The 21,202-nt window shown below is 35.8% G+C and overlaps 3 protein-coding genes across 11 annotated transcripts in view; 2 read left to right on the forward strand and 1 right to left on the reverse strand.

The window, feature by feature from the left end:
* The window catches only part of LOC139122536 (cGMP-dependent protein kinase 1-like), a 181,844-nt gene extending 174,457 nt beyond the window's left edge, over positions 1-7,387 (forward strand). For all 8 annotated transcript variants that reach the window (XM_070688016.1, XM_070688015.1, XM_070688017.1 and 5 more), the window contains 4 exons: positions 57-220; positions 2,363-2,548; positions 2,966-3,032; positions 3,637-7,387. In XM_070688016.1, coding sequence (XP_070544117.1) covers positions 57-220; positions 2,363-2,548; positions 2,966-3,032; positions 3,637-3,732 — 513 coding nt within the window. In that variant the 3' untranslated portion in view covers positions 3,733-7,387. The remainder of the gene's footprint in view (positions 1-56; positions 221-2,362; positions 2,549-2,965; positions 3,033-3,636) is intronic.
* A 1,193-nt stretch (positions 7,388-8,580) lies between these two features.
* Positions 8,581-14,996, reverse strand: LOC139122540 (translation machinery-associated protein 16-like). The gene is made up of 5 exons (XM_070688025.1): positions 14,850-14,996; positions 12,705-12,814; positions 11,045-11,167; positions 9,628-9,776; positions 8,581-8,823 (listed from the first exon to the last, which is right to left on the reverse strand). The coding sequence occupies exons 1-5, from the start codon at positions 14,850-14,852 to the stop codon at positions 8,621-8,623; spliced, it is 588 nt and encodes a 195-aa protein (XP_070544126.1). The 5' UTR covers positions 14,853-14,996; the 3' UTR covers positions 8,581-8,620.
* A 234-nt stretch (positions 14,997-15,230) lies between these two features.
* LOC139122541 (uncharacterized) lies at positions 15,231-20,930 on the forward strand. Of its 2 annotated transcripts, none has more exons than XM_070688026.1 (4): positions 15,231-15,414; positions 15,673-15,894; positions 16,664-16,948; positions 17,599-20,930. In XM_070688026.1, exons 2-4 carry the CDS (start codon positions 15,730-15,732, stop codon positions 17,680-17,682), a joined length of 534 nt encoding a protein of 177 aa, XP_070544127.1. In that variant the 5' UTR covers positions 15,231-15,414; positions 15,673-15,729; the 3' UTR covers positions 17,683-20,930. The 2 variants fall into 2 exon arrangements, with proteins under 2 accessions (XP_070544127.1, XP_070544128.1); XM_070688027.1 differs by having other exon boundaries at positions 15,251-15,414; positions 15,656-15,894.
* Positions 20,931-21,202: the final 272 nt, after the last annotated feature.

The following is a 21,202-nucleotide window of genomic DNA, read 5'->3' on the forward strand; positions in this document are numbered from 1 at the left end:
ATTGCACTAATTGGAAAAGCAAAAACTTATTTTCATCTTTTTTTCTGAATTAAAAGGTCGATTTCGGCTTTGCTAAGAAGATAGGTTTTGGCCGCAAGACGTGGACTTTCTGTGGCACTCCTGAGTATGTCGCACCGGAGATTATTCTCAACAAAGGTCATGACATGTCAGCAGACTACTGGTCATTAGGCATTCTCATGTTTGAACTGCTGACAGGAAAGTGAGTGTTCAGAGTTTTATGCTTTTGTTGTGATCGTCATCTTTTTTTTTTCAGGTATAAAATTTTACTTGCTGTCTACAACTGAACATCATCGTTGTTTTGGAAGAGGGTTTTTCACAAATACTGAACAATGAGAAATAAAAACACAAAGTCTAATATCCCTCTAGCTAGCTTGATACTGAACACATCGTTATTGTTTTAACTTTTTTGCTGTGATAGATATCAGACCGCAATATTAATTTAGGTGTTCCCAGGGGTTACCAGAGTGAATTTCATCAGAAGTATGCCTAATTTCATATGATTTTGCAGATCAAAATATCTTTCTAATGTTAAGTTTATTTTTAACATCGTCTTTTCAGTACTTATCAACAAACAGCCTTAATAAAAATAAGATCAATGATTGGAATTTATTTTTTTTAATTTTTGAAAAATCAAGATTTCATTCACTATCAGTGGTTACTTTAACATAAATTTAAAATACATTTTAGAGTCTTCGGGAGAAGACACTTTTTCCACAAAAATTGACAGCAGTGAAAAAGCTTATAACAGACTCTTAAATGTGCTCTTTAAAGTTGCAGTCAAATTATTTGAATCCTAATACATGTTTGTAAAACGAAAAGTAAATTGATAAAATCACCTTTGATAACTTCAGTGCAAGGGTAAAAGTTGTTTGCATGATTTTCACTGGGCACCAACTATGGTACACTTGTTACACATACATGCAACAACACTTGTCTTCAGAAGAATAGATTTACTGTGTGGTACAGTTGGCATCAAAACATCTTGGGAAATCAAGCAAACTTCACCTGATAATTCCTCACGACAGTAATAATGTAAACAAGTCATGTAGTCCGGCTATGAATTTCAGGAGAAAGAAATGATATGTTCCCGACAGCAAACACAATTTCTGAAATTCTTCAATGTGAAATGAGAGACAAGGGACCAACAAACGTCTTGTAAATACTCTCTCTATCTTTTTATCGTATTTTTATGATATCACTCTCTCTTCCAATCATGAAATGTCAACACACTTAACAATTTCCTTGATGACACCTGCTTCGAGTCCATCTTAGATTCTAGATAGACAGGTCTCAGTGGTAAACTTTTACACAGGCTTAGTATAACGCAGATGGCTGCTTGATATTATGATATGCCACTCGTTATGTGCACAGCCACGACCAGCTCTTCAAATCTTTTTATAGATGTCATAAACTTAATATCCCATATTGCAAGATTTTGTAAGGATTTATTACAGTAAATGTATGTCTTTTTTCTGAATACCAAAGTGCAAGGTCACTACAGAGGAGATACTATAATTTTATGAGTGTGTGGCAGGTCATTATAAATTCTCTGTGGTTGAATGTTGTTTTAGATTTGTGCAATTTGTAACGGGATAATGGGGCAGATATTCTGAATTTCAAATTCATCCAATACTTTTCTTGTCTACCTCTTGTAGCGACTTATTCTGAAGCTCTTATAGTAAGATATTTTTTGCACAGTCTATGTTTTGTGAAAATCAACAATTTACCATTTTCCTTCATAAGTTAATCAAGGAATGTATGGGGGCCATTTTGAATTTCAAATATTGATTAATTTTCAGTAATTTGTTTCTCCCGATAACCCCTGATTTGTATTCTCGATTTGATAAGAACATGGTCGAAAATTTCATTGAGTAAGTTTGAGCAAAAGTTTTGAGTCTTTTTTTGAGATGTGTATTACCTTACGCAGTGTCTTATTCAGTCTTTTCTTGGAGTAAATTCTCTTGTCATAGAGACATGCTATGATTCATCATGAACATACATGATATATTGAAAAGCTAAAAAAATGGATGCTTCAAAATTCTATCAGAAATATCACATTCAGGATAAACAGCTAAGATTACTTTTCAAAGACAGCAATGTTTTAGCTCTAAAAATATGTCAAACAACACAAAGAAAGTATTTAAATTTTATGTTGAATTTAGTTTCTGTCACGTGTATCTTTATTATTGAGATCTATACATTTTGTTGACACCTAAGATGAAATACACTTTGTTACTGACAATTAACAAAACACAAACCAAAAAAAAAATTAGAAAATTTGTTGAGAAATGATAAATCCCTTCTCAGTCAAGGTTCAAAATTCATATATTTTGAATTTCAGCCCACCATTTTCCGGGTCAGACCCAATGAAGACATACAACATTATCCTGAAAGGAATCGACATTGTTGAATTTCCAAAGAAAATCATCAGGAATGCACACAACCTGATCAAGAAACTTTGCAGGGATAATCCGTCCGAGAGACTCGGCTATCAGAAGAACGGAATCAGTGACATCAGAAAACACAAGTAAGCCAAGAAAAAATTTATTCGTAACTTTTTTAGAGCATTCTTATCAGGCCATGGGATAGGATGTTACCTGGAAGTCTTTGATGCAGTCACAATATGGTTTATAGATTTGAGTCAGATGAATCCCCTTTGTAGCAGGCTCCATAGACAAAACAGAGAAATTAATACCATGTGCAAGAAAGAGAATTAACATGCTTTGTTTTCCATTTTATGAAAATTCATTGTGTTTCTCATTCAGAAATTCTTGCCAAAGCAAACATACGTGCTATTATTTCGTCGTGATTTCAATGGGTTAATTTGTTGCAAACAAGTATAATTAAATCCTACAGAAAACTGCTGGGATTTGAAAAAAAAATTTTAAGAAATTTGTTTTCGTGTTTCCTGATGATTGTGGTAACAACTTTATCTTGTTCACAGATGGTTTCAGGGTTTTGACTGGGAAGGGCTTCAGAAACAGACTATTCAACCACCCATACAGCCAAAGGTAAGTAGATGGAGATCAATAATTCTGAAGCACACTGTATCAAGTATGTTAGCTCCTGATGAAAGAGATGACCGCATGTATATTCTCTGACAGAATGACATATCAATGTCGTGCTGTATGTCAACGTACCCAGAGTGTTTTGAAATATAACCATTAGTGTTAAATGAATGCTTGTGTTTCCATTCCGCCCCATTCTTAAAGATTTATCAATTATGTAGACTGTACACATTATGAAGTATGATCACAGCTCCCACTCAATATAATTATGTTTCATTTCTATATCTGGCAAAACTGTTGTCATATTTGACCTTAACATGAGGAACACTAGTTGTGGTTATAAGATGGTATTTTAATTGTACAGTCTTTCTTACTGTGTTATTTCATGTGATTAGATCAATGAAATATTAGTTTTGCCATCAATTCAGTACCATTTTCAAAGAAATAACCTCATGTGATATAGCAAGTAGGTAAGGGTTGACTTTCTAAGATGCCCAAGTGTCAGTGTAGAATAGACAATTCCTTATAGTAACCTGTAAAGGCCATTAAAAAATATTGTCAAGGCTAATTCCTTATTTTTGATTTTATGTATTTTTTGTTTCATCAGGTGAAATCGCCGTCTGACTTCAGTAATTTTGACAGTTACGCCAAGGACACAGACATCCCACCAGATGAGATGTCAGGTTGGGACAAAGACTTCTAAATGGCAAAAACAGAAATGTTGCTGTGCGACCAACCTGAGAAACCCAATTTTTATTGTGACCTGTACGGGACAATTTGTACAGAATGGTTCTTCCAGTGTTCTTGAAATATAATACAAATTTAATAATTTTTTTTTCTATGGAGTATATGACCTGGTATGATGTACTAGACAGGCATCCTTTTTGAAAAGCCTCTCAGTGTTTCAAAGACTTTTACAATATGTTGCCGCATTTACAAATTTCCTTGAAATTTAAGATTTCAGGGCAAATGTTTGAACAGTATGTGTAGAATAATCTATAATAGAAATAACATGCGATTGTGTACTTTCAAATCCTTGGTCTTGTCCTTTTCACTTGGTGCAGGTATTGTATACTATTCCTACCAGCACTGTCGTCTCTATTATCTTACACTTTATTCTTCTTTTCCAAAGGCTTTCACACCCTAGCACTTTTCCCAGTGATTGTTAATGTAACATATCTTTTCCCAGGGCAGTGATCTGGCACATTTCCCCAGGGCACTGGCATCTGTCTGATTTTTCCGTGGCACTGGCATCTAAGCACATTTTCCTTGGGTACTGGCATCCAGCGCATTTTCCCAGGGCACTGGTATCCGGCACATTTTCCCAGGGCAGTGATATCTACTATATTTTCTGTTTTCAATTGTCTTTTCTGATTCTTGAGGATTTGCCATTTTCCCCCTGGGTACAGTTATTTTACACATTTGCAATGATGGTTAGTACACATTCACGTAGCACCTTTTTTCGACAGGACTTTAACTTCTCCAACAGCATTTGTGGATGTAATTTTAATGCTTTTCATCTGATATTGGAAATGAGCAAAAGTGAACTTTTGCAAAGGAGTCCAAATATATCAGGTAAATTGTGAACTTGACAGGTAATTCACTATGTATCCCTTGCACATATTCATCCAAAATATTCAACACTTTGTCACTTTGGCTACCTGATCTCTGACTGACCGTAGCAAAACTATGGAGACAGTATCATTGCCTGTCTCCTAGGCCCTGTTTCTTTGTAGAGAAGGGCGCCCTCTGTTGATTATCTCTTTTAATGTGCACGACAGCTACAATGTTTCCGATCAAACATTCAAGAAATCTCTTATAATGAAATGGTAGAAAAGCTAAAATGTTGCAAGTTGTTTATGTAAGGTTATGTCACTAATCAGTGATCCATGCATGGAAGTCTGACTCAATCTTCAGAATGTTCAACTCTCTATTATTTTAATACGCATGGTTAGATTTTGAAAAATTCTATAAAAATTGGTTCTTTTTGATAGTAGGAACATGACATTTTTTACTTTCAAAGTCCATTTCAAGTAAATGGACAAGGGAATATTATAATGGCTTGGAATGTATTGCACGTTTTCAGGTTCTATATGATCTGCCTTGTAGTGCCGTGTGGTAGTAAGTAGAATGTGAAAATTTTGTTTTGTTACCAATATGAACATTATTGCTAGTTCTGATGATTTTTGATATACTGTTGCAATATTTTAAAAATATTTTCCCGTGTGTGGAAAGTTGCTGACATTTTTGCTGTCGCTGGCACTTAACTTTCAAGTTTGAAGTTGAGGAGACCAGTTTAAAAAGTCACTGTCACATTTGAACTTCAAGGTTGTTTTGATTTACATATCAAAGGTATTATATTGTCAGCTCATTTCGGAATTCAATTTATTATGACCACAACTGAATTTTGTGTGATAAAGTTGCACATAATCTTTCCTGAAGATGAAAATTCAAGTAAAGATGTTGGCATAAATGCCTATTGGCTAGCATCTGTGCCATAATATGTAAATTTAGTTAAATAGGCTGACATATTGGACATAATTAACAACAGAGGGCTTATATCTTAGTGTGTTGTACTGCAATGTGCCTTTGGACTTGTATGTAAGCAACTCTTTTTTTCCTCTTCATGAAAAATTAATGATTATAATAGATGCAAATATGATTATTCTACTTAGCACAAATAGATGAGAAAAATGAAATAACTTCTAATTATGTCAACAAGAGCTCAGGTAGATCATTTGACGTTTATATTTGCCATTTCAAAGCCTGTATTATGAAGCCATGTTAGCCGTTGTGTCTTTGTACTTGTTGCTGCAAATTCAGGCATTAGAAAATACATTTTTAATAACAGCTACTGAATGTAATAATTGGCTGAAGGTGTGGTTTTAAAAGAGCATAAAAATGACATCCAATGCATTGATGTCCATCAACTCACTTTAAAATCACTCTGAACATTCAAATCTTAGGCGCTCTATGAAAATTTCCAATTCAAATGAAATTCCTCACTTTTTCAATGCTTTTGCAATTTATTGTGTACCTCCACCACAGTGTTAGGATTTTGAAATATTTACACTTGGTCTCTCAATGTCTGCCAGACTCTGCTGTTATAGAACAGTCACTTCAGTAGAATTTGCTCTGTAATAGTATAACTTTAAAATGATTATTATCTTTGGATGTCAGACCAGCTCATCTGGGTTTTGTTAACTTAGCAATTAGTTATGAAAACCTAGTTTTTAGGTAGATGGAGAGTAGGAAAAAGGTATTACTTTAATATCTGAAGTATTGGAAGAATATTTTCACCCACCATGGATGGTGTGCTGTTACCATATCAACAGTTTTGTTGCAGCATTGCTGTTCATATCATTTGCATATCAGGGATCAACTTCTTATTTAAGGGGACAGACATCTTGTGGGAGGGGACAATGCAAGTTCTTCACTTTGTTTCTAGTAATTCGGAGACAAGAATACAATGTTCTTTTGGTAGCTTTTATCATATACTCAATGATTTAATGGTTTAAAAGTTTTTTCAAGTGTCAAAGAAAGGTAAAGCATATTATAAATGTATACATACAATCCTTCCACAACCCCTGTCATGTAAAGTAGAATGGTCATTCAATGTTACGGGTTTCATAGTCTTCACTAAAGGGGTAACATTTCAAAATGGCTTTAGTCAAATTCTACCTAAATGTAATTCTATTGATTGGAATCGCTAATTCTTCTTCAGCAAATATTTTGTTATCATAGAAAGTGAATTTTAAGAGTTTTTGTATAAATTATGCATCTGTGTTTCTAAATACAAGAAAACCAAGATGTGAATGAGAAAATTACATAGAAGAATGGGTGAGAAGAAAAAAAATTATCATAGTATTTGCATGTGAAGGAGAAGAAACATTCTTCAAATTATTTGCCGGGTTTACAGTTGAAAATATAAACAGCTTCAGAAAAATGCAGGAATTGTTGACATTGTGTATACATTCCATGAGGAAAAACATTGTCAGCAAAATTTTAACCTTTTATTCAAAAAATGGTTTTGTGTTCTGATGGGACAGAATTCAGATTTTACTCCCGTTCAGAACAAAACTGTTTACTTGACCCTGAAGCATAGACATGAATTATCAGAGAAGTTTCTTTCACCATTGTATATTTTTGTATTTTTTGATTTCTGAATATTTTGGCATTTATGATGATGATAAGCACATGCCAATTGTGTATGTGACATGTAGCTACCATTTATTGATGTTACTTCTGTGAAACATTCATTTCTTAATTTAAGACTTCACAACTTTCTTTAGAGTTAGTCCTTTCATTTTTCAGTGATAAGTTATTGAAAATAAAGTCTTTTGTCTTTATTCATAAAACTTATCGTATGGTTGTTTCTTACACCTAATGAATCAAATCTGCATACATAGCAGCAATGTAGGGAAAGTGCATTTGCTCAACGAACAGCAGCAGGAGCCTACATGAGGAAAATAGTCTCCAACATAGAGGGCGCCAATCATAATTGTATATAGACAACTGTTTACATCCCCTCATAATGTTTTGGTTGTATTATTGCTAATTATTTATGGCAAGCAAGTGCTGTACAAATACAGAAAGCTGAGGTTCTAGTGCTGAAGGCATGGGGAAGTAGTTGATCAAGATTTGTCATCATGAAAGTGAAGTCCCAGCACTCCACAGGTGACATTATCAATGCAAGCTGCTACCAGTTATGGACAGTCAAGGATGTGGGTATCCACTCTAGGCCTGTATTAAAGTGTGAATGGCTTTAGAAACCATGACCTGATTTATCAAAACTTCACCGTTTTTTTTGGTTTTTTTGGTTTGTTTTTTTTGGGGGGGGGAGATTAAAATGATCAACCTAATGGCAATGTAGCGTCATCACTGACCATTACTCATAACTCACACCACTGGTCAAGCACCAATTGTCCGTGCAAAGTTATACATAGGTTGAAACATACATTGATACCTGCAATCCTCCCCTACAATGCCTACATACAAATGAACATCCTTGCTGGTTCTTAGTCCAAAGATGTGCACATTGAGGAAAAGTCATGGAGAATTAGTTGAATCGAGATTTGAAAAGCCTAAAGCTGGTTGAAATCTTCATCCATCAACCTTTTTCTTGAACACTTCAACGTCCTGATCAAACACAATTGGAAGAGATTGAGGATTTTTTTTACACAAGAATGATGAGAGTAAGTGATTCAGAAAAGTGAAATATAGAGACAATATTTTACATCATAACCATGGCAGCCAAGAAAAAAAACATCATTATTTTAGCTCAGGTAAAGTCTGTGCCAGAACAGGAAGAGATCTGTGGTAAGATGATACCATTCATTTCCTCAAACACATCAATGTCAAATGAAGCAGCAAGTTGAAACAAGAACCATGGTCATGTCTATGAACTTGTGAAAATGGTCTAATGAGAGAGCTCCCAGTTTTCAGGCAGCAACCATCCACCCAACCATACTCAAAAATGGTTCCCTTTTATAGATAACAGCTCATCAAACAGTTTACTAACCCTAAAAAAAACAATCCAAAATGCAGTAAAATCAATAAATAAAATACTTTATTCATTAAGATGATAACAGTCACGTATTCTCTGAGTCTGAATCACTATCATCAATTTCTTCATCTTTGTCCCCTAGTTGATTGGCGCCACCTGCCTCGTCTGTCACATCACTGATCTTTCTTGCTTTGACACATGTCAGTTTGATTGCCGTGAGGTACCTCACATCTCGATTCCATGCTCTGAATATCCTGAAGTGCTTGCCATTCATCAAGTCTGGTACCTCTGAATTAGAGCAAAGAAAACACAGAGATTTGGGGTTGTCAGGGTGCCACCAAGTGTCACAATACAGTAATTTGTCATAGTCGATCTCTCTTGCCACTTATTTCTTTGTTTATGATGTGTTTTACTACAATTAACAAAAAAACACTGACTCACAAAAAATTAATTTGAATTAAAGTAGTTCTGACAGGAAATGGTAAGACTACATGTATTCCTATGCAGTGTTGTGAAGTTCAAATACATCCTGGTATAAACAACATGTAGGTCAATAGTTTCTTGGTCTTTGTCTGACATTGTTTTGATAAAAATACGAAACTTTCTCTAGTGTTATACCGGTACAGAAGTTAATGGCTCACTAACTGTGAGTTTCATGATCACTCAGCGACTATGCCATCATACCTATCAACCAGAGACGGTTTTGAAGTTTATTTTAAGTTTATAAATCATCCCTACATTGGTCAAATGGCTTTAAAAAGCATTCCTGAACTACAGAACATAGTACCAGTGCATATTTGTACACTGTGCACTTTTGTACAAATACACACCTGCTATGGACATGCCAGGAAAATCATTTAAATGGAGTTTAATTCATTACTTTTACAGTTTCAAAACATAATGATTCTTTCAGGTAAAATTATAAGGGATTTTACAGTAAAAATATCAAGTAAAACCAAATTAAGACATTAAGATTAAATACATTGCTACATTGTCCTTTATTTCAGATACATTGCAACACCGTGCATTATGATTCAAATAGACCTAAACCCTTATTATGTTTTTTGGTATTTTATTTCTCTGTATACTTACCAAGACCACATGTTTCATATTCATTTCTTTCTTTTTCAAGTGTTGTTTTGATGGCTGCCTCTCTCGACGCATGCTGTCTGCCTTGTCTGTTCTTGATACTGTGGACAATGTCAATCTGTTCTAATTCATCGTCAAATCGTTCCAAATAACTACAAAGGAAAAAAAGCCAAAAAATAAGTATGTTCTGGATTCTTGTGGTCAAGTTAGTAAACATAATACGTATGATTAGTTATTGCTAACTTATGGGGAAATGCATATACAGTTATACCTGAAGAACAATCAGGCCAGTCCTCATTGTTATTTTGTCATCCTAGGGAGTCTTCATGATAAATACATAGACATATACCCCTTAGGATTACTTTGAATTGCAAAGTGGCTGAATTTCCAATCATTGATAATAATAAGTTGTAGGCATAAACAGCATGATTTGGATATTAAAAAGAGCCTTTATGAAATTATCACATTATTGTCATTAGATATCGAAATTTTATTTAACATATACAATTTGAGACAAAATGCAACATGTTACTTGTATTCAAAACATTTTAAAGTTTGAATGATGACTGTCCTAGGTTGTAAGGTCAGTATATTTGACAACTGAATGGGAAGAGGATGGATTTGCTGAGATAGACAAGGACTAACATGCCAGTATTTTAAAGGATAAGCAAGGTCAAAATGCATCTGTGAACACTGTTTTCAAGTTTTTCGCTGTCTTTTTCATCTAAAATCACCTTTCAGCCCACATGAAGTTGGCGGGGGGTAAAGCAGGTAAGTAGTATAGCATTATTACATGATGCAATTCAGACAAATCAAACGTGTGAATCAATCCCACCTGTGTTTTTTAAGTACACTGAGTGCCTTCATTCACTTCCCGGTGTATCACCCTCAAAACAAGTTCTAAAGCAAACAAGTGCCAACCTTTGGGTTTGATATTTGCAGAGATGCTTTTTGGCTTGAGTTTGGATGTAAAACATTTTTGCAAACATTACTATAATTATGTGCTTGATCAAGGTGCAGACTGTAGTGTGTTATGGCTGTATCTATCTATCTATCTAGAAAATTTGTATAGCGCCTAAAATCCAAAGTTAAACAATGCTCAGTGGCGCTTAAGCATTGTAGCATTCCTTTGTAATGTACTGGTACAGAGTTGTAAGGCAGTGTAAATAACAGCAATGGGAAACGCCACTGAGGGCGCTATATTCATCACCAACTCAAATTTCAATACATTTGTGAAACACAAAACTTTAATCGGTACCAGGGATTGACACTAATCTAACACCTGTCACCAGGATTTGTGCTGCTGAATATCTAAAAAGTAGGAATATAAAGATTAATGCTACTGCGGAGGCTATAGGAGTTTATTTTACAAGTAGGATATCATTATCAGACAAGTACAGACAAATGACAGAGCACTTACAGTTCAATTAACTGGCAGACTTCTCCCTTTGTATACACTGTCTTATCTGGATCCAGTCTATCATGGAACCAGTAAAGCTTCTCTAGCAATGCATTTTGACGGATTGATCTTTCGCTCTCCCGTCTGAAAAAAAAATGCATAATTGTAAATGGACATGTGAAAGCAAAGAGGCTCAATTTCTTGATGGAATGATATACCGGTATACTGGTATGTGGAGAGATTACAATCCTTCAATTTTAACCATGATTTACTAGGATGACACCATTACATACTCCTGTTCTATCCCTACATGTACTTCACATGTGGGGGTGGGGGCGGGGTGGGAGGGGGGTTACATGCTTTCTTTCTTCTGTATATCAACTGCCTAATCCATTTGTCATGCTGAAATTTCGAGTATTCTTTTTGTCAACACAGCTTGTATGTGTGTAGTGATCATTGTTTATTGTTTACAAATGAATTCTAGTCCGGACTTGAATACAATTTTCAAAAATAACAATGTAGATTATACTCATATAGGTTGTGTTGATATGCTAAATACTTGGCATTAAATTACAGTTTAGGGTTTCAATGCAGAAAGTGTTGGGAAACCACAAAACAAAGTTCTGAAAAAATAGCCAAAAGATACAGCTTATGGAGCTTTAAAGTATGTCAACTGAAAGACTTATCCTACGGAGCTCTAGCTATTTCTGCTATCCCTAACCCTGGCAACTCTCTTCGTTTAATTACAGGGTAGAGCGACTGTAGTTTGATACTAATGATAAATGCAATTTTATCATTAGTATCAAACTAATATCTCTGTCAATTTCAAACTACTATCTCTGTCAATCAATCAGAAGATCACTCTTGCCCATTAGTCTATCAGTATGACATAGATGATAGAAACATTGAGATATTTACTAATTCCTCACTTCTGGAATCATTGAGTCAGGCAGAAAAGAGATATACAGTAAAACCTGTCTAAAACAGAACCCTACAGGGACAGAGAAAATTGTTCAATTCGGAGAGGTATTCGGTTTATAGAGGTCCTTTTAATATACTGTTCTAGTAGAATGGGACTTGGAAAAGGGTTGTCTAGACAGGTTTCCAGTTTAGACAGGTTTCACTGTAAATTCAAATCTCCCTGAATCTATAATTGAGGTTTGAGAGGGCCATGCAATCATGTGAAAGAGTCATGTTCAAACCTCAAATTTTAGTTAAAGGAACAGGAGCTCTAACTTTTGATAATTACTTCACTGCTTTTGCATTTTGCATTTTGTTGTTTTGCATGTGAATTGTAAGTTCTTGTTGAACTCTGTAAAGCATGTTGAAACACTTCCTATTTAACTTGCCAACACATGGTGTATACATGTAAAATGCATTGTTATTGTCTACTTTTGAATTCTAGCCCAGTCTAGAATTCACTCATCAACAATAACAATGCAGTCTACAAATGTACAGGCTGAGTTGACAGGCTGACTTCTGTGTATCTCAACATGCTTTTATAGGGAGAGAACAAGAAACTGACCACATTCAAAATTAGTGAAAAGACCTCACAAGTTAAATCTACTGTCCCTTTAACTCTTTCACCACCAATAGTTTGACGCCAAACCCAGAGTTATGATTGGCAGTCATGAACCTGTTTTACAGGCAACCAAGGATGAACAGGTCAAGGAAAACTCACAGACTTCTCTTTTCTTTTCTCTGGGCTCCTCTTGTCAGCTGAGCTGCTTTCCTGCTACTTGGGTGTACAGGCTTCCTCTGCTGACCAAGTTTTAAGTTGGAGGCCTTTGGCTGATGAAGAGTGGAGTGAAACTAGTTAGTTAGCAACTCTAGGGCAAATATTCTCTATTTCGCACTGACAACAAGTTATAGACATAGCAACAGTCAAAGGGAAACTTGTTGGCTACATAACTGTAGAAACGGCATTTGTATTGAAATGCAACAATCAGAGAGATGTTCTGGAAGAGCGATAACAGAATGTAAACAGTAGTGAAATTTAATCAAAGATTTTATTTGACTCAACAATCTTTCCTGGATGATCATATAGAAAATATGGAAAATTACACTGTAATTTCATCCATCGACAATCAAACATTCTTTTGCAGTAAGCCATATCCATTTAATATATCAACTAGCTTCAAAATTGTGAGGCGGTCGGTGAGTTTTGGTTTTTGCGCCTCACTCACCAGCAGCTACAATGCTGAAGGCTCTGTAGCGTTCAAAATAAGAGTGTCACACATGATGCGGCATTTTGATGTGAAATCCCACACATTTATTGCATTTGGTCTTACCGATTTATCACTACTGAAGACTGAACACTATACTACACTTAGACCTTGTCATTTATTGGATTTGGTATTTGTTCAAACATGTGAATTGCGTTCAAAAACATTGAGCGTGCTTCTGCAAGCTGCCATTACCGGAAGTTGGTAATGGCAGTGTAGCGGCTCCAAGAAATGTTTCTGGAACATGATTGAAGTGTTTGAACAAATACCATACCCCGTAAACGACAAGGTTAGTGTAGTATAGTGTTTAGTTTTCAGTAGTGATAAATCGGTAGGATGTTGGATTTCACATCAAAATGCCACGTCATGTGTGATTAGCTTATTTGAACGCTACAGGCACAGCTTCTCCTACGCTGGTTAGTCTGCTAAGTAGATCGATTTTCGGCTCAATTTATCGATCCCGTAGTCTATATATGCCCGCCACTGCAACCTAAATACTTACAAGGTGTGCAACAGAATCACTCAAAAGACATGCAATTCGGGTTTTCAACTGGCCATGCACTCACACAAAACATTCAGAACTACACTGCCATGTATATACCTAGTTCCTAGTTAGATCACAAATTTAACCATCTCCTCAAAAATCATGCTGAGGAACGTGTTACTCGCATCACCTTGAAGAAATCAGCTGTGTTTCGAGACCGAGCGCAGTGAAATGCGCCCTGCAGAATGATTGATTCTACCATATGACGTAATTTATTCTACTACTGATTGGCTAATCAATGGCCAAAACGAAGGTCATTGCAAGACGTCACTGTGAAGTATAGTTGACTCACCTTGTGAGTATTTAGGTTACAGTGGCGGGCATATCGACCACGGGATCAATAGATCGATCCGAAAATCAATCTACTTAGCAGACTACCTAGCTCTGCATGGCAGGGCTGTGTGTTACCGGTGTCATACGGCCTCCCGTATAATGCCGGTTACACACAGCCCTGCCATGCAGAGCTACAGACTACCTAGCTGCAAAATTGTAGCGCTACCGTGAGGCGGTTGGTGATTTTTGGTTTTTGCGACTTCGCTCACCAGTAGCTACAATGCCGATGGCCCTGTAGAAAAACCAAACGCAAAAAACAAAACTCACCAACTGCCTCACCATCGCGCTACAATTTTGCAGCTACAGAATACCCAGCTAAGGAGCGCCTGTGGCTACAGGGCCTTCAGCACTGTAGCTTTATGGTGAGCGAGGTCGCAAAAACCAAAACTACCCCCTCTCTCTCTCTCTCTCTCTCTGATAGTACTCTCTCTCTCTCTGATAATGTGCTGCGTTTTGGAGTGGGGCTCCCACACAGCACAACAGGCGTGGTAGGGCTGCAGCAATGCCAAAACATAAGGCAGTGGTAATGATCGTTCCGTGCGGCCTAAGTCACACGCATGAATACTACAGTCTAGAGATACATGTGAGAGATTCATCATACGCAGATCGTTGACACTGACACAGTGACAGCGATAGGCGAAGGTTGAGTACCGGAGTCACTCAAGTGTTTGCTATAAAATGTTGAATTACCACTCTAGGATGAAATTATTGTGTAGAAACCTACCATGTCGATCGTTGGTAAAATCACTGCTGGGTCGGTCAGAACAAGTAAACGACGAAACACGATGTTATTTCAGCCGAATTCAGGTGATTGCACAATAACCAGCACTTGGTTGCACGTTCACGCTCGGATTATGCGGGCTGCCATTTTGAATATTAAGTAGCTCATACTACTTTTCGTGGGGGTGATTAATTTACTATCGACCAAATATTATGGCACAGAAACGTACTTGATCCTTTTTATGACCTAAAATGTAAGTTTTGATGTTTTTGACTCTTTTTTAATAGCTGAAGTGTTGATAAATATCTCAAAGAGTGTTTACGTGGACATTCTTACTTTTTCGTTTTCCTATGAATCTTGGAGAGTCCCGTCCGTGTACGCAATCTCAGTTGAGGTAAAAGGTCATACAATCATCGATTGTACATTTGCTTACATTTTACTGGGCTTAGATTCTCTGCATTGCACTCTTCTTTGCTGCAGAGCACTGCGTGTCTCTGTCAAAATCATCTGTCGGTCGGAATACCTTTGAACATATAAACAATTACTTGAAGGACAGAAAATCATCGAGGTAATTATGAAATTTTTTATGCAAACGGAACCTGATATCGGTTGCTTTGTAACCTCAGTGAGATGCGATAGCATTTTCAATGCAGTGCTATAGCGTTTTTATCCGATCGTATTCGTGTACGGTGTAGTAATATTTTGTTTATCATCCGTTTAGTTTTGGCGGGAACGACATAAACTCTACGAAGTGTCTCATTCACCGATGTATTTCAGTTTTTGCATTCCTTCGTTTAATCATTTTGCAGCACTCCTCTCATTTCAGCTCCGCTCAAGAGGGGATACAAATACTGGATCGCTCAAAAGAAAAAGAGAATTCATCATGGCTGCCCTCAAGGTTGCCATAGTGATAGCAGTTGTTACCATCGCGATGTTGACCCAGCTTGAGCTCGATGAAGACCCGTTAGTTGTGGAGAGAGCTGTTAGTATACCAAGCTCAAAAGATAAAGTATTTTCATACTTGGCGGATATTGAGAATATGGCTAATGTAAGTACAATAACTACAAATTGCTATGAAATATAAATACAAGACTAATGTATTCATATTAATATATAATATTATTCTAATTATAATGAGGAAATACATGTCTCGGGCATTTTAAATAAATCCTGTTTGAACCAGCTTGTTGCAATCACTTTTTTTCTACAGAATCTTATATGAGATGCATTTGGTAAACTTTTGCTAAATTTTCAGAATTTCCTGAAGATGCAGACTCTAAACCTTTTGATTTTGCCTTTTTGGCAATATTATTGGATGCCAGGGGACTAGGGTTCAAAGAACACATGCCATATAATTAAATTGCGTTATTAACAAAACATGTTAATACTGTCAGTGGAGTGGATTCATGCAATAACATCAACATCTGACAAACAATAAATACAAACAAGTCTGATTTAAAGGCCTTCCACATCACAATAATTGCATTTATGGTATAGAAAATAATGTGCAATTGAGAAATTTCACCCCTACACAATGCCAGTAAATCTGTGTTTATGTCCTTATGATCGTGAATACCGCATTTTTCAAAATTTTGGTTCCACAAAAAAGTATGATATCGTGTATTGAATTTATGTTGTGGTAAAAGTAGAGCGGACATGCCAGAACAATTGAAAATGCCCAAAACTAATGCACAATTGTAAAAGCATGTACAATTTTTTGAGTGAATCATTTGCGATATAATAATGAATTGATTTCTTTTCCTGGAAAGAACAAAATCGATAGACATTACCATTGCAACTTTACTTTGTTTTGTCAGTGGTTTCCAGATGTTGTCAGTGAGCAGCCTTTTGACAACTCCAAAATTGGAGTCGGAAAGCGATACTATGAACAGATACAACTGCCAATCATTGGTGAAAAGAAGGCAGTTCTGGAAATTACCAAGTACGCGCCACAGAAGCATGCCATTGTGTTTGAAAGTGACCATGATTGGGTATTACCACGCTATGAAGTGAAATGCATTGATCATGAAAATGAAAACGGGAAACTCAGGACTAAAGTCATCTGGAAGATGTATACAAGAAGGAGAAGTTATCTATACTATGTAAGTTAATTCTCCAAATCCAGTCTTGGTGATCTTCAGTGCACTTCTGTTTCAATATGACATGCTTGTCAACACAATGTGTACAAGTATTGTGCAATGTCCAGTGTTATTGTTGACAAATGAATTTTAATGTGGACAAGAATTCAACAATAAAAATGACATTGAATATCTTACATGGTGAAGAGCGTTTGCAAGGTTATTACTCTATCTTTCAATGTTCTTTAGGGAGAAGAAGAAGAAGAGAAATGTTGTTTTTCAGAACAAAATGGAAATGTTATCAAAGCTTAGTTATTAATTAGTTATTTGTTATGGCTCATTTGTATCATAGTATCATGCTAATAATGCATAGATATTCTTGTATGATAGAATGCATTCTTTTAGGAATAGTCACGAATGTAACCAGAATTGGCCACAAAATAATCCAGTGCGTGGTGATTTTTGAAACAATTTGCAAATTGTGAAAGGCAGCCAGACAGAGAGAGGAGTTTAGTAGGGTTTATCCCTACTCGTAGGTGAGAAATCTTGTCTGGGAAAGTAGTAAGCCTAAATAAGTGAATAGCCAAATGGTTTTGCTGTTGTCTAGCTATGACGACACTGATCCATCATTACGTAACTGTAACTTAATTTTGTTGCCTTCCATTCTCTTGCAGGGTACAGTGCTGCAGTTACTGAGGCTTGTCATGCCAGACAGAACTGCGGGGGCGCTCTTCCAGCTGTTTTATAGGTTCGCATGACAGGATACCGCAACTGCCTACACAGCAAAGGTTTTCTATTGATCAGTATTGTGAAAGGTAGCCATTTTGTTTTGTGTGAACATATCATACCCGAATGATGGACTTCATGTCAAGAATAAATGTTATTCTGTAAACAAAAACCACAAAACGACATATTTGCGTGCCAGTGCAGACATTACAAGTCTTTTATGATGTGAAAGTTCACCTTGAAATTATCACCATACATGTATTATTTTCTCCAAGGAAGACTATAATCTGACTCTTGAAAACTTCTCCCATACTAATAAGATGTGATGAGCATGTGGCATGGTTCTCAGAAATTTCCAACGTAAAATCACCTTCAGCAGTTGAAACATGCCAGAAAGACAGCCAGTTTTCTTGACTTTTTGAAAACAAATTCAGACTATAAGCTTGATAAATTATTCACTTCCAAAGTAACTCAAAATTAAGAGAAGGTTCAGCATTTATGACTTCGTGACTCTCAATTTAGCGCTGGTGAAAATCAATATCTTATAGGTACACTGCTTTTGATGGACTAGTATGTTTTTAATATGAATTAAGCTGAACGCACTGCAGGTGAAGAGAACAAATTTATGACACAGTTTGATTGCAGTATAACCTGATTGTAAGCTCTCCAATGTTTTATGAATCTTTCAAATTTGAAAATTCATTGCCTACTTAGACAGACAAAATAGAAATGGCTGCCATTTACACAAATAGTAAACCTTTCCTGTTTGGACAGTTGCTTATCATGTGAAGTCAAACTTATTATGTGTTATGTTAAGTATGAAGTATATTTGTCAAAAACTTTCAGTAAAGTTTCTTTGACATTGCAATAGAACAGTTGAAAAAAGCTGTACTTGAATTTTGTGTCCAGTGGGTTTCTAAATATATATCCATTATGTGTTTTCAATGATACAATATTCTCAGGGTAGTTATTAGCTGAAGTTCACTGCCAGACTTGAATACAGAAGACCTTTACAGACAGAATACTGCTGTAAATCATAACACAATTTACTGTGGGTGCACATAGTTTTATATGTATGCTTGAAAACTACACATGCAGAGTACATGATGAAGCCATGGTAGCCTCACTGTTTGTTTATATCTGTGCAGTATCAAAACATAAATTGTCTTTGCCCAATTTACAGTAAATGGCATTTTCCTACTGGCACCCATGGCAAACATTAATATAAGCTATACCAAAATCAATGTGAGCTTTCCCTGTGGTAGAGTGTTGCGTTAAGTAGTGGACCATATGACTTACTTTGATTGTTCATTGTCATTTATTTGTGTTAAGTATCCTTTTTTTGCTTTCCTTGGTAATGTAAAAATTTCTGCTTTTATCAACTGTGCTCAATTGGCATTGGATCACCTTCAGTGCAGGTCTATTTGATGCCCCATATATTTGGATTTAGTCACTCAGTGACTGTCTTCGTTACAGCAATCAATGTTTGAAATACCAAGTATACATCCATCTATTGTTGCTGATTTCAACTTCCATGTGTCCAACACAGGATGTTTGACTAATTGATCCATTTGGGAGTGAAATGAACTTTGAATGCATTAACCGTAAAAATGAATTGTGGTAAAAAATTTGTCTTGTACATGTGTAGAACATCAGCAAAATACCATTTATAATAGCGGAGTGTCTGTAAACAGTTGTTTGTAAATGGTGTATTTGTGATCCACTTTTTGTCAAGAGAGAACAGCGTTCCCGTCTAGTCTATTTACAACTGCTGACAGTTTTCCATGTGACTCAAGGACATGCATGAGCATAGGGTTGACACAAGGAAATTTCAAGAAATTCCAAAATGACTCGGAACTCTAGAGGGCGCATGGTCTACACAAAATGAACAAAGACATGTGACATTACATCATGGCAGCTCTATGACCAAACTTTGTTCCATTTCTGCTGATGGTTGCATTGATCCATGTTGATATTATTTGTAATGTACAAACAGTCATATATTGTATGTACATTACTATACTTGCCCAGATTTTTGCATAGCATGACCAAAGAGATGGTATTCCCAGAAGCGGAATACAAATGCTTCCCTGTTATCCATGTTCAAGCTTTATGCAACTACCAATAGACATTTTAATAAAACCACTAAGTGGTTCCTTCTTTAAAAAATTTTAACACTCATGGAAAACAGAGACATTGCAAAGCATGATATTATGGCATAGACTGTCTTGCAACCATTACAAGATATCTCTTGTGCTCATGACAAGTTCAATGAGGCACTATAATGTATTGCATCCATAGAAAAAGCTGTAAACTTTCAGCCATATTGTACTTTTACTCATATTTTTGTAAATTTCACCCAAGAAAACTTCGTGCGTAAAAGTGTCACACGATGTATTTTTGGATCACAGAGGCCAGTAACATGAAAGTTTCCTATATATGAAATTCTAAATTGCTGCCATGTTGTATACTACCATTTGCTATGTGAACATGTAGTGTGTTAACATGTTCTTCATCAATATATGGAAAGAAGATGAGTTCTTGATTTTCTGCTAAACAATGCAACAAAGACTTAATTACTCAACAAGTATCGAAGTGAGTAAAGTCAAAATGTAAAGCAGTAAAGAATTTACATTTTCAGAGCATCATATTCCTGGTATACTGTACTTTATTACTTAATTTATGTATCTGTAAACTTCATCTTGAAAGAGTTGTAGTGTGTCAGATTTCAGTGTTGAATTGTCCGAATACTGTTTTAAAAATTTGATAGTTAATTTTTCAGTGTCCAATAAATAATTTTGATATAATGAGAACATAAAAATGTTCTCTTTGAAATTTATCATACAGATCTCCTGTAGCAGACACTACATAAAATTTAGAAACTCAAAAGTATGAACTACAACTACTTTATGAAGTAGAAAGTAAAGTTTGATGAATGGATGGTATATTGTGTATTTTACAATTATTGATGTATGGTTTTAGGAATGTCTGATAGAAGCAGTTTGTACTTTGATTTGTGGTTTATAGAAAGTTATATCAGAATTTTTAGCTGAATGTGAGTGCATATCTTCATTTCAGACTGTTTTACTGTTTGTATGTCTATATTTGGTCATAGGAGAGTTACCCCCCGACACTGGACACTTATCATCAGCCAATCACAAACCATATCCCGATTGGTATGCGGCTTATTTCCAGGGGTAACCTCCCAATATCCTACATTCTATGCATAGAACTTTGATGACGTTTTACTTAAAATTGAATAAATTTGTTACTTGAATCACTTCTTATTTGTAATCCTTTGATTTCTCTCAGAGATTTGCCCCAAAAATCTGCCAACCAAAATGAAACATACTGCTGTTTAAAGATTTCAATATGGATGGCAAAATAATTGATGCTCAATGGTTGGCTTATTATTCTATAACCTTTTGGTTTGCACAGCCACGAATGACTTCTTTACTACATATGAAGCTGGCAAGTATTGGCAAAATTGGCTTGTGTGCTTTTGAGAAGCTGATCAGACTGGATGCAGAAAGATTTAGTAAGTAAGTGTGG

This window comes from Ptychodera flava, chromosome 22 (assembly GCF_041260155.1).
Source record: "Ptychodera flava strain L36383 chromosome 22, AS_Pfla_20210202, whole genome shotgun sequence".
Lineage (NCBI taxonomy): Eukaryota > Metazoa > Hemichordata > Enteropneusta > Ptychoderidae > Ptychodera > Ptychodera flava.

Bases quoted from the DNA above. Each gene is read 5' to 3' on its own strand.
- LOC139122540 (XM_070688025.1), bottom strand. The intron at 11,168-12,704 runs GTGAGTTTTCCT...TTTTTTTTTCAG, and splicing joins AGAAAAGAAAAGAGAAGTCT to ACGGGAGAGCGAAAGATCAA. The intron at 9,777-11,044 runs GTAAGTGCTCTG...TTTCCTTTGTAG, and splicing joins GTCTGCCAGTTAATTGAACT to TTATTTGGAACGATTTGACG.
- LOC139122541 (XM_070688026.1), top strand. From the start codon at position 15,730: ATGGCTGCCCTCAAGGTTGCCATAGTGATAGCAGTTGTTACCATCGCG. The intron at 15,895-16,663 runs GTAAGTACAATA...TTGTTTTGTCAG, and splicing joins ATATTGAGAATATGGCTAAT to TGGTTTCCAGATGTTGTCAG. The intron at 16,949-17,598 runs GTAAGTTAATTC...ATTCTCTTGCAG, and splicing joins GGAGAAGTTATCTATACTAT to GGTACAGTGCTGCAGTTACT.